At 41.0% G+C, this 16,006-nt stretch overlaps 1 protein-coding gene across 13 annotated transcripts in view; it reads left to right on the top strand.

The window, feature by feature from the left end:
• Nucleotides 1-16,006, top strand: part of MACF1 (microtubule actin crosslinking factor 1) — a 358,950-nt gene that overhangs the window by 145,698 nt on the left and 197,246 nt on the right. For 7 of the 13 annotated variants that reach the window (XM_075996875.1, XM_075996872.1, XM_075996873.1 and 4 more), the window contains 3 exons: nucleotides 4,869-4,958; nucleotides 9,203-9,280; nucleotides 12,983-13,075. In XM_075996875.1, coding sequence (XP_075852990.1) covers nucleotides 4,869-4,958; nucleotides 9,203-9,280; nucleotides 12,983-13,075 — 261 coding nt within the window. Of the gene's footprint in view, nucleotides 1-4,868; nucleotides 4,959-7,072; nucleotides 7,169-9,202; nucleotides 9,281-12,982; nucleotides 13,076-16,006 lie in introns of all 13 variants that reach the window. The other 6 variants (XM_075996862.1, XM_075996863.1, XM_075996866.1 and 3 more) reach the window with 1 other exon arrangement.

Raw genomic sequence — 16,006 nt, forward strand, 5'->3', positions numbered from 1 at the left:
GCTGTGTGATTTTTGGGAATCTTAACGGAGCCCCCAAATCCCATTTCTGTATCTGAAAAATATCTGATATGGAAGCACCCAAGAAGTGTTAGCTAGTTCTTTACCCATCTCTAGGCAGAGCCGTCTCTAATATGCTTTAGAAATAAGAGTGTTGTTCTCTGTTGTTGAAAATTCTTTAGGGGGGGAAAAAACCTCTCTACCTTCCCCTCCCCCGTTACTTCTGCTTATATCTCTTGGTAATGTTATCTTCATATTGGTTATTAGACAAAAATTGAGAGATATAATAAGCTAGCTCTCATCCAGATTTCCTATAATGTGTTTGAGTTTTGCTATCACAGGAATAAAACTTAAGAATTTTGAGAAGATATTGATGTGAAATAACACTTAAAGATGCCTCCATTTTCTTTTCTTTTTTTTTTTTTTTTTGAGACAGAGTCTCACTTTGTTGCCCAGGCTAGAGTGAGTGCCGAGGCATTAGCCTGGCTCACAGCAACCTCAATCTCCGGGGCTCAGCGATCCTACTGCCTCAGCCTCCCGAGTAGCTGGGACTACAGGCATGTGCCACCATGCCCGGCTAATTTTTTGTATATATATTTTTAGTTGGTCAATTAATTTATTTCTATTTTTGGTAGAGACGGGGTCTCGCTCAGGCTGGTTTCGAACTCCTGACCTTGAGCAATCCGCCCGCCTCGGCCTCCCAAAGTGCTAGGATTACAGGCGTGAGCCACCACGCCCGGCATCCATTTTCTTTTAATACCGTGTAGTGTTTACTATCCTATTAATAACATGATCTCACTTGGTCTTCTAACTTTACTGTAATTTATTTAAATAATTATTCAATACCGGCCCGGCGCGGTGGCTCACGCCTGTAATCCTAGCACTCTGGGAGGCTGAGGCGGGCGGATTGCTCGAGGTCAGGAGTTCGAAACCACCCTGAGCAAGAGCGAGACCCCGTCTCTACTATAAATAGAAAGAAATTAATTGGCCAACTAATATATATAGAAAAAATTAGCCGGGCATGGTGGTGCATGCCTGTAGTCCCAGCTACTCGGGAGACTGAGGCAGGAGGATCCCTTGAGCCCAGGAGTTTGAGGTTGCTGTGAGCTAGGCTGACGCCACGGTACTCACTCTAGCCTGGGCAACAAAGCGAGACTCTGTCTCAAAAAAAAAAAAAAAAAAAAATTATTCAATACCCACTCCTGATTTTTATACCCTATGTTCTGGTTTTATCTGTGAAAAATAAGTCCCTAATTTAATTTAGCTGTCCCTCCTCTTCTTAATCCTTAATGTCAACTATCTAATATTTTCTGTCTTTTTTTTAACCTACCATTCATTCATTTATAGTCTGATATCCATTGCACCACTCTTGAAAATTATTCTCATCAAAACAGTTCTTTCTTATTTGTAGCAAAATTCAAAAACTTTCTCAGTGTTCATGTTCCTTGACTTCTGCTCTAGTATTTGATACTGGTGACCACCCCTTTCCTGATTATACTTCCTTGTTTCTTTGCCTACCTCTTTCATTGCTCCTACTTCTTTGTTTTTTTCCTTCTGTCCTTTGTTGATTGCTTTTCCATCCCCTGCCTTCTAATTTTGGGTGTTCCTTAAGGCTCAGTCCTTAGCACTCTGCTCTCCTTTCTTGCCCCTAATCCAGAAAGCCCAGCATTTCCCATGTCTTTAGCTAGCACCTCTGTATGTGACCTCTAAACTTAAGTTCTCAGCTGACGCAAATTGAATTCCAGTATTTCCAGCTGCTTCAAGAACATTTCCATTTGTAGCTCCTTTGCTGCCATTTTAAATTCAGCATATTTAAAATTGAAGTTATCAAATCTATTCCCCTTCTAACCCTCATGACCTGCTTATCATTTCTGTTAATGGCACGCTATAGTTGTTCCACACTACCAGCTTGAAATCTGGGACCTATATGAGGAAGGGGTCTTGAAATCTTGGAGCTATTGGTGTGTTGGAGCTGTCCCATATGAACTCATGAGAGCCAAATGTTAAATTTTCAGCAATTTTGTGAGCTGGTGGCTAAGCACCACTATTATTAAAATTAAATTATATAAACTTACAATTAAATAAATTATATTTAAAATGAAGGTAGCAAATACTCAAAGCTGTTCACTTCATAATTATTTTGCTACATGTTATTATTGGCTGTGCTCTTGAGGTTAATTATGTCTATTGTTTCTTTATGATAGAAATACTGTATAATGGTGTACTACTGTATATTTCCTCCCAACATTGCATTTTATATGGTTATATTAGTGACTTGAAATTTGTTATGGTGGGAGTATTTACAACATGGAAATCTGCAAATGCTACAAGTCTGAGCTAGGTGTCTTGTTCATTGTTTAGACTTAAGAAAATGATGGCAAAAATGTTAATATTGCAGATTAAATTTATAAATGTGTCATGTGTAGAGCCAGTGCACATTGTGAGTAGCATAAAAAATCCAAGAAATATTCTTTCAGTGTTTGAAAGCTATTATTTAATTCATCAAAAACAATATTCTCTAATTGGGAATCTGTCATCTTTTTTTTTTTTTTTTTAATTTTAAAAAGCAATGGGGTCTTGCTATGTCACCCAAGATGTAGTGTGGTGGCTATTCACAGGCATGATCATGGCACACTGCAGCCTGGAATTTCTGCGCTCAAGCAATCCTCCCAACCTCAGCCTCTGGAGTAGTTAGGACCACAGGCTTGTGCCACTGCACCTGGCTAATTTTAAAATTTTTTTGGAGATAGAGTCTCACTATGTTGCCCAGGCTGGTTTTAAACTCTTGTTCTCAAAGGATCCTCCTGCCTTAGCCTTCTGAATAGCTGGGGCTACAGGGGTACAGCATCTGCCTGGCTTCCTGTTACTTTCTTATCCCTCTACATACACACATACAAACACATATACCTTACGTATTTCCACCTTTATACCTAGTGTGATGTGATTTTTCTATCTTTTTTCTTTCATCCAAAATATTTGCTAATCCTCCAAGTCCCATCACTTCCAGGGAGTCTTCCCTGATGTTTCCAGCCTTTGTCTTTTTTAATTCCTGTTCTACTTTGAATGCTACTTTGAATATTATAATTGGAAATGAATTTAGTTTTCCACTCAAATGTAAATATCCCCAAATCTCAGCTTTTGCTTGAGAAATTCTAGTAACTGGAAAGCTACTTCTGAAAGTAGCCCTTTCTGTTGTCTAGACAGTTATTTTTGTTAAAAATCAAGCTTTTTGCCCTGCGTGGTGGCTCATGCCTGTAATCCTAGCACTCTGGGAGGCCAAGGCAGGTGAATTGCTCGACGTCAGGAGTTCGAAACCAGCCTGAGCAAGAGCGAGACTCCATCTCTACTATAAATAGAAATAAATTAATTGATCAAGTAATACATACAGAAAAACTTAGCTGGGCATGGTGGCACATGCCTGTAGTCCCAGCTACTTGGGAGGCTGAGGCAGTAGGATTGCTGAGCCCAGGAGATTGAGGTTGCTGTGAGCTAGGCTGATGCCACGGCACTCACTCTAGCCTGGGCAAGAAAGCGAGACTCTGTCTCCAAAAAAAAAATCAAGCTTTTTACTTGCAATTTCCACTAGTTTTCTGATTCTGTGTTATATTACTTAATAAAATTGTTGCTAGACTTGGAATTAATCGGAAGACCAATGGCCACTTAAAGACCTTAACTTCTCAGAGTCTCGGTTTCTTCTGTGGAGTGGTGGTAATAAGTAAACTTCACAAGGCAGTCGTTTGGATTAAATAAATGAAAGGAGTTTGTGCTGATTATAAAGCATAGCAGTTAATGGCAAAGACTAAAATCAGCAATACCAAACTAAGGCCAATTTTTTCATTTGGTGACCTTAGACAAGTTACTTAAGGTCTTTATGCCTTGTTTTCTCATGTATAAAATAGGAATAATAATTATACTCACCTTATAGATGTGAGGGATACATGAAATAACATATAAAACATTGGGCACAGTATTTGATATTAACCATACTTTTCCCCAAATTTAGATCCGTTTTTCCATAGTTTCAATTATAAAATTGGAATTAATTTCCCACAAAGAAAATAATCCTCAAATTTACTATTGGAAATATTTGGTACAGAAGGGTTAAATTATAGGTATACCCTATGAAACATTGGGTACCTAGTATTTAGTTTCCTTTGCAGCACTCTAGAAGGCTTTTCTGACTCTGGCTAGACTCATGTGTCCATCAGTAGCCATGCTGTCACATTTTGGCCCATAGTAATTCCTGAAATATGTTAGGATACTTAAGACTCTCCATTTCCTTGTTTAAACTTTCTAGAATATTGTTCCGTGTTGGTTAGAGTGTGTAATAGATCTGGCTTCAATTAAAAAAATTGGTAAGTGTTACCGTTTTGGTAACACTTTTTTGTTAGTGTTACCGTTTGGTAAGTGTTACCGTTTCATATATATTTTACTCCAACCTGAAAATTCCTGAATTTTATTGTTGCGTCCAGTTTCAAATTCTTTTTTTGAGACAAGGTCTCATTCTGCCACCTTGGCTGAAATGCAGTGACATGATCATAGCCTCAAACTCCTGGGCTATAGCGATCTTCCTGCCTCGGCTTCAAGGTAGCTGTGATTACAGGCATGCACCACCATGCCTGACCGATTTTTAAAAAATTGTTATGGAGATAGGGGTCTTGCTATGTTGACCAGGCTGGTCTCATACCCCTGGGCTCAAACGAGTCTCCCATCTTGGCCTCACAAAGTACTGGGATTACAGGAGTGAACCCCCATACCTGGACTATTTCAAATTCTTTAATTTGTGCTCACCTAGAACCAGAGATTCTTATGTGGATAGTAAAATAATTCAATATCAAATAAAAATCAGTGTTTTTCACTCTCATTTACAGGTCCGCAAGCACATCAATGATCTTTATGAAGATCTGCGGGATGGCCATAACCTGATCTCTCTGCTGGAGGTCCTCTCGGGCATCAAATTGGTGAGCTTCTGCTAAGAGTGGCCTCCAAGTGTGGCCCTATGAATGATGTATTGGTCCATCTTGTGGAATGCAAAGGCGGTAGCCATCACTGCTTGCTCTGTTAGGTGGGAGGAAGAAGTAGAAGAGATTATTGGTGGACTCTATTTCTATGTCAGACTTACAGTTCACAAATGATATAATTTCAATTGATGTATTCTGTGGTTTTTTTTTCATTTCTTGATAAAGTCAGGAATCAGTTATAGTCCTTTTATACTGGCATATTGTCTCCTACTCATTCTTTTTGAGACAGAGTCTCACTTTGTTGCCCAGGCTAGAGCGAGTGTCGTGGCATCAGCCTAACTCACAGCAACCTCAAACTCCTGGGCTCAAGCAATCCTGCTGCCTCAGCCTCCCAAGTAGCTGGGACTGCAGGCATGCGTGGCGCCACCATGCTTGGCTAATTTTTTGCATATATATTTTTAGTTGGTTGATTAATTTCTTTCTATTTTTTTTTTAGTAGAGACAGGGTCTCTCTCAGGCTGGTTTGGAACTCCTGACCTTGAGCGATCCGCCCACCTCAGCCTCCCAGAGTGCTAGGATTACAGGCATGAGCCACCACGCCCGGCCTCTCCTACTCATTCTTTATCTATTTCTAGATACTAATATTTCAAGAACAATAGTTCATGTTTAAAGGTTTTTGAATAAGGAGGTATTTTTCTTTTTGGAGTTCTATTTCTAGTCTATATAAACTCCTCTGATTTTCCCATCTATTGTGAGATTTTAAATTTTCTGTATTCAGCTGAAGACCTGAGGTTTACATTTTAAAGCCCAGGTGTTTAAAGGTTATTTTTTTCGTCTTTGCCAATTCATCTCACTTTCTCCCTTCTATGATTCATTGAGTTTCACAGATTTAGAGAGGTGTAGAAGTTGATATCTGAGCATAGCCCTGGATTGCAATACATTTAGGCTACCTGAATAATTAAATATGCCTGCTACCTCCCAAAATATATTAAACCTTGCTTGTGGGAAACACCTACATATCTGAGAACAAATCCTGTTTGAGCTTCTTGGCTTTCCAGATAATATCATAGTCCTTACACTTGCTTTGTTTGAGTGATCAAAATAACCCACTTGTGGGCCCATTATTTTATATATTTGAGCCTAATGGGAGCAGGTGATCCTGTGTGGTTCATGTTCTGTCCTTAGTACTATATACAACATAATTTTCATTTAGAAAAGTGCAGGATTGAATACTGGAAACATCTATGGGGAAAGAGAGAACTGAAGAGACGCACAACTCAAGTTGTCTGTGAAGCTCAGCCCACTCACTGCCTTTGGTGGATTCTTAGTCATTGTTTGTTGTGTTTAAAGAATAGGATTTGGCACATTAGATTTCACTGTTTAAGTGATATTCTGTTCCTTCTAAGATTAGGGCTTGGCTTCCCTTGGCCCCCTTGTTTTGGTATTTTCTTTATGATTTTTTTGCCTTGCAATAGAATTAATCATATATATTTTTTAATGGCCTAAAATTGACAGGTGCTTTTATTAGCATAGCCAGCACACACAATTCTAGTTTTTCTCTGGCCCACATTTATAACTCGAATAAGTAATCAGAATTTCACTTTTGCTGTGCTGGATTTTATTCTTTAACATTCATAAAGTTGTATTTTGGGCAATGTTGCTGGTACTTTTGATAAACTTATTGATTTTATATTGAAAAATGATCCTTTTTGGTGACATTGCTTACATAACAGCTTAAAACTACTCCAATCTGGTTTCTTTTCCTAACCCTTAAAAACCTATAGGTGTTCATGGAGATACTCATAGGATAACAACCATCTGGATACCTCTGTCACAGTTATTCTCATCATCTTTTTCTCCCTTAGTTGATTCATAAAAGCAGAGAGGGTGTGTGGCCATGGAGAATTGAAGATGTGTTTTAAAAACAGAAAGTATATACAATTTAACCGTCTCCTCTGGTCTTGATTTGGTTTTGTATCATCTTTGAAGGTGGGAGGGTATTTTCATATTTATTTTCACTTTTTTTTTTTAATGTTGCATTCATTTCCTTTTCATCTTTGTGTTGTGAATTTCCTATTCCTCTGTTGTGCCTTTGCATTGGTTGGTGGCCAAAGGAGCCAGCAGGGCTGAAGACCCTCCGTCTGGTGAGCATGCCCTCCTGGCGCCGTACAAACAGCGAGGAGCAGGAGGAGGAAGATGATGATGATGTAGTAGGTCTTCCTGGGGATGCCAGCATCCCAGCTGGCACTGCTGGCACTGCTGGGCCATCGGAGAGTCTGAGGTTCTCCAGGTCTCCAAGTAACGAAGTTACCAATTGCCGCCTACTTATTTCACCTGGGAATTTGAGTCCCAAAGAAAGTGGTTAAAACTAATTGTGCCTCTTGTCACTGTTAGATGATCCTGGAGTGGGAATTGTTTTGCTTATCTGAGAATGGTTGGCACAAAAAGAATAATGGTGTTTGGAAGTGTTGAGTCCCTTTGTGACCTGGAGACCCATAGCTTTCTGGAGGCCTTGCTGTGTTGTCTGAGTCCAGATTGCAGAATTGTGGAAAGTTTAGTTGGCAGCATGACAGTTGATTAATTGCTCACAGCTCCACAGTCCAGACTAACTGGTACTCTCTCCCCACCTGTCTGGCCTCTAGGTTCTCACCACACACCATGCCATTTGTTTTCAAAACAGCCTGTTGTTTGCAAACTCACTGCATGGAAATCCTCTGGCTTTGGTCAATAATATCTCTAGTTACTATACAGGACAGAGCTTTAACTTGCATGTTCTTAGGGTATTTATTTTTGGTGGGGGAATATAGGAGTAAAGATTAGAGAATATGAGGAATATTTGCAGCCTGTAGGACCTAAAATTGTAGCCCATAATCTTTTTCCAGAAACCAGAATTAAGCAATATCCCCATTCCCTGTTCTTAAAATCATCTTTTCATCTCATTGATCTCCCTTGCCATTGGGAGACTTCAGTTTCACAGACTCTGGCATCCTAAGTCATATTCACAATTAGTTTAGCTGAAATGACTGAGAAGAGGTTCTTGCTAAAAAGATTTTTCCTAAACCTTTGACTGAAGAAGTTATCCTGTTACCCAGAGAGGCCTTGACATCCCTGTAGATTATCCTCTCTGGGGAATATTGCTTAGAAGCGTTGGGGTTTGCCCAGAGAGATGCTTCCATCCTTCTCTCTCTACATGTTGGGCTAGTTTTTGACCATTTCAATTTGAACCAGTGTTTTCTCTGTGCAGACACCCACAGTAGAACTACCTTGAGTTTTATCAGCCTTTAATTAGTATCATTTTGACACTTACAAGTGAAACAAGTATAATCTAGTGAAAGTGATATTGCAGTCCTAATTTTAGTAAAATAAAAGCAACATTGGAAAGCAAGCATAAGAAAATGTCCCAGAGGTAGATAGCTGTTCCTTCAGGTACTCAACAGACAGAGAGACTCCATTCACTTTCCAATAGATAATAGTAAGGTGTTGGACAGGGTACCAGAGGCACTGGATGGAGATGGACTTCTTTCCTGTGGCTTGTATGACATCTAGGATTGAGTGACTGGCAGAAAATAACTTTCTTTGGAGTAATTATGTTGAACAGCCCTACACCATCATGGTTTTGTTTTCTCTGAGTATTTCATGCTGGGGTAAAGGTCGGCTTTCCTACAGTGATACCCATCTTTCTGGGAAATGGGTTACTTCTTGATTTTTGCCTCCCATTTTTTCACTTGTTTCCTGAGCATGTGTGACTTTTTATTCCCTGTGGTTAAAAATTGGCAACCTTGACTCCTTTGCCAAGTTTGTGATAAGGTTGGCTCCTTCTATTACTGTGCAATATATAATTAGGACTTTCTACCTGTTTCCCTACAATAGCATTTAACTGTGATTTTAGAGGCCATAGAGCCAAAATCTTTGTTCCCATTAACCTCACAACCAGAATCAAGTTCTGCCACGTGTGACTACAGAAGCAGTTGTATAGAAGCTGTGGCATTGATTCAGCATTGGTGGTCAAACAGTGTTGTGTGTTTGCTCGAAGCATAGTGGAATGCCAGGCTTTTGGGGGGCCTTGGCCTGGTGGAATACACACACGTCTGCTCTTAAGGGGTGCTTTATGTAATGCTTCCATGCCTGGCTTCAACTGTGAGGAATTCTTGTGTGGTCCTTTAGCCCTTGAAAGGAAAGAGAAAGGGTCTGTATGGGTACATTGGTGTAGCTAAAATTAACATCCTTTTTTTGTTTGTTTGCAGCCCCGAGAGAAGGGCAGGATGCGTTTTCATAGGTTGCAGAATGTGCAGATTGCCCTGGACTTCCTAAAGCAGCGACAGGTAAGACCATCCCAGCCTTCTCCATTCTGCCAGGGAATGTTGACATCAGGGCTCTATTGAGGGAGGTTCTTAGTGCCCCTAATAAACGCTCAGTGAATGCTTGGTCTGACTGATGCAGTTCTGTGTCTTAACTTGCTAGTGAGCAGTTGTATTATGGTTGGACAAATGAAGCAGTTGTCCTTACGTAGTATTTGTGGCCTCCTTGAGAGGGAGAGTGTTCATGGAGAAGATGGTAAAGATGGAACCTGTGGACCTACCTGAGGTGCGGTTAAAATGAAGATGAAAAATATACCAGCAAAGAAGTTGGAAAAAAGGCATAGTACCTAAGGAAGAAGGAGGACAAAATTGCTATATTATCATGAAAACAAGGAGTGGTCTGTATTATGGAAGGCCACATCAGGTCTGAGAAAAAGGTCTACATTGTTAAGCATTGGTAACTTAAAAAAGCAGTTTTAATAGAGCAAAAAGGTATTCAGCATATAGTGGACCTAGATATTACAGGAAGTGAAAAAGTACTTTTTCCCTTCCTACATGGGGAAGGAAAACAACAACACATTTTTAGACATAAAAAGAGAAGCCAGTAAAGAGTGTAAGATTGAAATGAGTATGAGGAGGAGTATTAGTAGTCATAGAATGTTTGTCCCAGAAGATACCCCTGTGATCTGCTGGTCCAGTTTCTTCATATTGTAGATAAATGAACTGAGATCTGGACAGGTGAAATGACCTGCTCCAAATCACACAAATTGGAGCAGTGTAGGCCGCCTGACATGGGGTTAGTGTTCCTTCTGCTGTCCATGCTGTTGTCTACACACAGCCCTTCCTCCCATTGCTTGGGACCAAGTCCAGGGTTTAGCAGGTGAGAACTAGAGCAAAGGAAAATACCTCTTCTTCTGAGATACAGGGAGGAGGATAGAGGAAGAGTGAAGATACAGAGATGGTTTGTGGAAGGAAGGAAGATAGATGAGGGAGTCAGAGAATTCATCTGCTTAGAGTGAGCCATGTGGGAAAGCTTTTGTATATCTAGGGTTGCCAAGCAACAGCAAGGGTCAACATGACATTAAATGGTATGCATATTTTTGGAGTCAGTTCATTTTTTTCACTCTTACCAATTCTTATTAACTTGGGAAATTCTCTTTCTGTGTGCTCTCAAAACAATTTACTTCTGATATAACATTTATTACTGTATTATTATTTCCCTGTTTGCTCTAGTGCACTATAGGCTCTGTGAGAACAGGGGACATGATCTTACTTAACATTTTACCTTCAGCACTTATCATAATGAATGATTCACAATTTTCTGCTTCCTTTAAGCTTCTGATGTCTCCATTAGCAATTACAGGTATAGACATATTCTCCTTAATTATTTTAATGGCATCATAAATGCACTGGCTGATGTCTTTCTTCAACAGTTCTTCCATGGACTGTAATCCAGGAAACTCCTGTTGCTTAACAATTGACACTTAATACATATTTGTTGGAATAAATTAATAAATGAAAAGTGGCAGAAGTGGAGGCTTCTCTGGTGTTTAGGGTACTAGAGAAAGCACCACTGAAATGGCTGTGTGTGGAGCTAGAGGACACTTGAGGGAGCCTTAATGGGCAAGATAAACTGAGAAGAATTGATTAGCTGGAAGTCTGAATAAAGACAAAAAGCAGATTAGTTTATTATGATAGAATGAAACCGCAGGCAAGTAAAAACAATAGACTCAGAGAAGGGCAAGGGGATCTCTAGAGCAGTTCTCTGTAGTCATGAGGTCCAAGTTTTAGCTGTGCAGGTAGGCAAAGTAGGGTGAAAACAAAGTCATCAGAATTGAGAAGGCAGGCAAATTGTACAGATAGAGTGATATTTGAATCACCAACATGAGTGCTAAAATTGCCAAGAAAGATGGTAGATGATGAAGTTAGGAAAAGAGAATAGAGGTTAGATGCTGAAGTCATTGAGGAAAGGGTTAGTAGAAATTGGAAGGTGGCTTGGCCAAGGGAAGTAGATGTCGCAATGAAAGGGGAAAACTGACAGAGGTGGGACTGAGTGCGGACTTGGCTGGTACTGTTAATCCACCAACTGTGGGTTGTTAGTGATTAGTGATTAGGAAAACTGAATTCTCAGGCTGAAAGGGTAGGTTCTCCCAACTCCACTCCACCCCCAATATACAGAAGAGAAGACTGAGATGTAGACAAGGGACAGATCTTGCCCAAGTGAACATTGGTGTAAGGGAAAAGTGAGGTTTCTGTTGGAGGAGGTCACTAGAGTCCTTTAGAGACAGACAAGTTTCAGGTCACTGGAAAAGATAAAGGGAGCATAGTTCAAGGACAGTGTGTCACAATTAAACAGGATCTCCATGAGAACATGGCAGAAGAGATTAACAGAGTTGATGTGGAAGGAGGGTGATTTGCCCAGACACTCCTAGTTTTAAATTCCTACATCCCAGGACAATCCTCAGTTCCCAGAACACTGGGGCAACTGGTCACATATGGGGAGGGGAGGGCCCATGTGTGAACAAATTGTGTTGTTGGAATGAGATTTTAGAAGTAAAGCAGATGCTGTGGGAGGCCTGGCAGGTATGGATCTCTGTGACAGAGGAGGGAGAATGGAGGTAGGAGCAGGCCAGAGACTGGTGAGGGAAAATAGGCATCTCACTCTCTCTAAGAACCTCAAAAGAAAAGAAAAAGTCAGGGCCCTAATGACCTAATAAAAAAGCAACTCTCAATACCATGTGCTTGCGGGGTTGCTTTGCTGGTGGGAATACAGAATGGTACAGCCACTCTGGAAAACAGTTTGGCAGTTTCTTATAAAACTAAATGTACACCATATAACTCAATAGAGAAATGACAATACATACTCAACCAAAAACCTGTACAATGCATGAATAATTGCCCAAACTAGAAATAGCTCACATTTCCTTCAATGGATGGATAGATGGATGGATAAACAAATAAAGGGTAGTATATCTATCTACACAATGGAATGTAACTTAGTGATAAAAAAGAGCAAACTATTGTTACACACAATAACCTGGATGGTGATGTCAAGGGCATTATGCTGAGTGGGGGGAAAAGGCAATATCAAAATGTTACATACTGTATGATTCCATTTATATAACATTCTGAGAAAAGCAGAACTAGGGACCAGAGTCAGATCAGTGGTTGTCAGGAGTTAGGGGTGGAAGCAGGTTTGACTACAAAGAGGGGGCAGCACAAGGGACTTATTTGGAGTCATGGAACTGTTTTGTGGTGGTAGTTACATGAAGCTATACATGTGTTAAAACTCAGAACTGGCCACGTGTGGTGGCTCACGCCTGTAATCCCAGCACTTTGGGATGATGAGGCAGGAGGATTGCTTGAGGTCAGAAGTTCAAGACCAGCCTAGGCAATTATGAGATCCCATTTCTACAAAAAAAATTTAACAAAATTAGCTGAGCATGGTGGTGCACACATGTAGTCCCGGCTACTTGGCAGGCTGAGGCAGGAGGAATGCTCGAGCCCAGGAGTTTGAGGTTGCTGTGAGCTAGCCTGACACCACTAAAATCTAGTCCAGGCAACAGAGTGAGACCCTGTCTCAAAAACAAAACAAAACACTTCATAGAACTGAACACCAAAAAATAAAAAATCAATTTTACTGTATATCAATAATGAAAATATGTAAGAATCAAATTAAAACAAAAAGTCCCAGGGCTCTGAGACTGACTTGTGTTTCTTTTTCAGGTGAAACTAGTGAATATTCGCAATGATGACATCACAGATGGCAACCCCAAGCTGACCCTGGGCCTGATCTGGACCATTATTTTGCACTTCCAGGTAGGGACTGTGAGTTTTGGGGTTCCTGTTGCTTGGTTTGGACATGGCCTAGAAAGTTGCACTACCTTCCACAGGCAGCATTGACCCTTCCTTCTCTGTAGTTGGCAGTGAACAAAGGTGGCTGGGAGTTGAGAAGGAAAATTAAGATTGGCCTGGAGATAAGCTGTTTTATTCTAAACCCAGAACTTCCTAAGTATTTGCATGATGTAATGGGGGATTTTTCACCAGTTTGTGGTTTGGCCCTATCATTGGTAGGCTGGTTATTAAAAAGTCTGTTTGCTCAGCTGAGTCAAAATTGAGCTCTTAAGGGACTTGGGGTGTGAGGGCTGTTGATTTTCATGCTTTAGAAGGGTAGATTGAAGGTTCATAATCGTGCTTTGGTGTACGTTTTTCCTCATCTCTTACGATCTTTAAACAAACCTGGTTCATGGTAGCATCTTAGTAGCCGGGTTTGTGGGCTGGTCCAGCATCTTAAAGAGTGTTCACATGGTCGCATGGCCTTCCTGTTGCTCCCATCTTCCTAAGAAGGCAAATAGTTTTTAAGTCTGGATTGCTATTGGAAAAGTACAGCCCTGTTTTTATAAAAAGCCTCTTCTTTTAAATCACTTTTAGTGCAGCCAAACAAAGCTTTTTCTCAGACAGCTGCATACTAGGCTGATAGATTAGAGTCAGCAAGGTGCTGACTCCAGGGATGAGGACAATGTGACATCCTAGTTGGGGAGATGGTGCCACCTGCTGGTTGAAGGCAGAACAGCAGGTGTCCCAGAATTTCTAAGATCCTGAGAAAAATCTGAGAGCATAGGCTTGTTTCTTGGGGCTTTGGTTTGGAGCCAGTGATGGCAATCTCCAGCATGGGTAGGGTTAGGAAAGTGTGAGGTAACATGTGTTTTTGTGGAACCACAGGGTGTCCTTAGGCAAGCTTTGCTTATAGGGATAACCAGGAACACGAACCTTGGCAAGTGCGCCCTGGAAGGATGGGAATAAGAACTTCGTTGAGTTTTCATGGAGGACTAGAGTTACCCTTTTGGAACTCTTAAGAACAGAAGAGTTTTTTTGGAGAAACTTTTTTGTTTGGCTAGTTTTTGTGTTTTTTGTTTTTTTGTTTGTTTTTTTAACTAGTCAAGTGAAGTAGTGGAAGTGGCGAAAGGAACAAAGGAATCTGTAACTGGTTGTGATCAATTAGTTGAAACACCACTGCACTCAGACCAGCCAAGGTTTGTTTGTTGTTTGGCCACAAACCTGCCTTTACGGTGGGTGCCTAATTTTAGTCTCATAGGCATGAGGTAAGGAAAATCTATTCACTGTGTCTCTATTTACCCTACTTACAACTAAATCTCTTCAGAAAAGGAAACCCTAGGGGCCAAGGAATGAAAACTGAATTGGTTAGTTAAAATTTTGCTGGGACAGAGATGATGGGAGTAGTGGAGTGGTTCCTGTCCTGAAGAGCTCCATCATGCTTTTTCTCTCTCCTTAAAAATCTGTTTTGAAAAATTCATCTGGGCACAGTAGCTCATGGACAACATACAAGACCCTGTCTCTATAAATTAGCCAGGCGTGGTGGTGTGTGCAGTTACTTGGGCTGCTGAAGTGGGAGGATTGCTTGAGGCTAGGAGTTTGAGGCTGCAGTGAGCTCTGATTGTGCCAGAGACTCCGTGTCTAAAAGGAAAAACTTTACTAGAAAAAATTTCAAACATTTACAAAAAGTAGAGGAAATAGCATGAAGAACTAACTCAATTATTAACTCATGGCCAATATGATTTCATCTGTATCCTGATCTACTCCTCAAACCCCAGTAGGTTATTTTGAAGGACTTCACATTGTTTCATCTGCATATATTTCAGCGTGTGCTTCTGGAAAACGCTCCCAAACTGTATTTTTCCCTCTGCTCTTCAACACAGAAGATTTCTGTGACCAATTTGGGTCCCCCTCCACAGATACACACACACCAAGCAGTGGATACCAACTGAGTGCCCTCTAATTCAATTCTGACACTATCTACCTGAAGATGGCGTTAGATCCTGAAGAGTGTGGCCTCAGTCCCCAAACCTCGTCCCCCCCCCCAACTTCAGATGCCAGTCACATGTCCAGGCTTCCAGAACTTCTGACCGACTGGCTTCAAGTTGGGGTTTCTGTGACCCCCTCTTTGAGTTTGATTAATTTGCTGGAGCAGCTCACAGAATTCAGGGAAACACTGACATTTACTAATTTATTATAAAGGATATAGATGAAGAGATAGGTAGTGTAAAGTATGGGGGAAGGGATGTGGAGCTTCCATGACTTCTCTGGGCATGCCATCCTCCAGGAACCTCCATGTGTTCAGCTATCTGGAAGCACTCTGAACCCTGTCCTTTTGAGTTTTTATGGAAGCTTCATTACGTAAGCATGATTCACAACTTGTACAAAAAGCGTATGATCAGCTGGGCACAGTGGCCCACGCCTATAATCCTAGCACTCAGGAAGGCTGAGGTGGGAGGATCCCTTGAGTTCAGAAGTCTGAGACCGGCCTGAGCAAGAGCAAGACCCTATCTCTACTAAAAATAGAAAAATTAGATGGGCATTATGGTGCACACCTGTAGTCCCAGCTACTTGGAAGGCTGAGGCAGGAGAATCGCTTGAGCCCAGGAGTTTGAGGTTGCTGTAAGCCAGGCTGACGCCACAGCACTCTATCCCAGGTGACAGAGTGAGACTCTGTCTCAAAAAAATAAAAAACCAAAACCAAAAACACATGATCTCAACCCAGCAAGGCCTGTCTGTTCAGATTCTTCTTGACCTCTCTGTGCAGCATTCTGTCCTCTAGAGTATGGGGCAGGACCCTCTTTGGAATCAGGGTCTTTTGACTTACAATCAGATTAGAGTCCTGCCTTGGACAAGTGAAAGGAGGACAGCAGAAGGTCAGAGAAAGAGATTCTATCTCCTGAGGCCTGCTTCTGA

The sequence above is a fragment of the Microcebus murinus genome, chromosome 2 (genome assembly GCF_040939455.1).
Source record: "Microcebus murinus isolate Inina chromosome 2, M.murinus_Inina_mat1.0, whole genome shotgun sequence".
Classification (NCBI taxonomy): Eukaryota; Metazoa; Chordata; class Mammalia; order Primates; family Cheirogaleidae; genus Microcebus; species Microcebus murinus.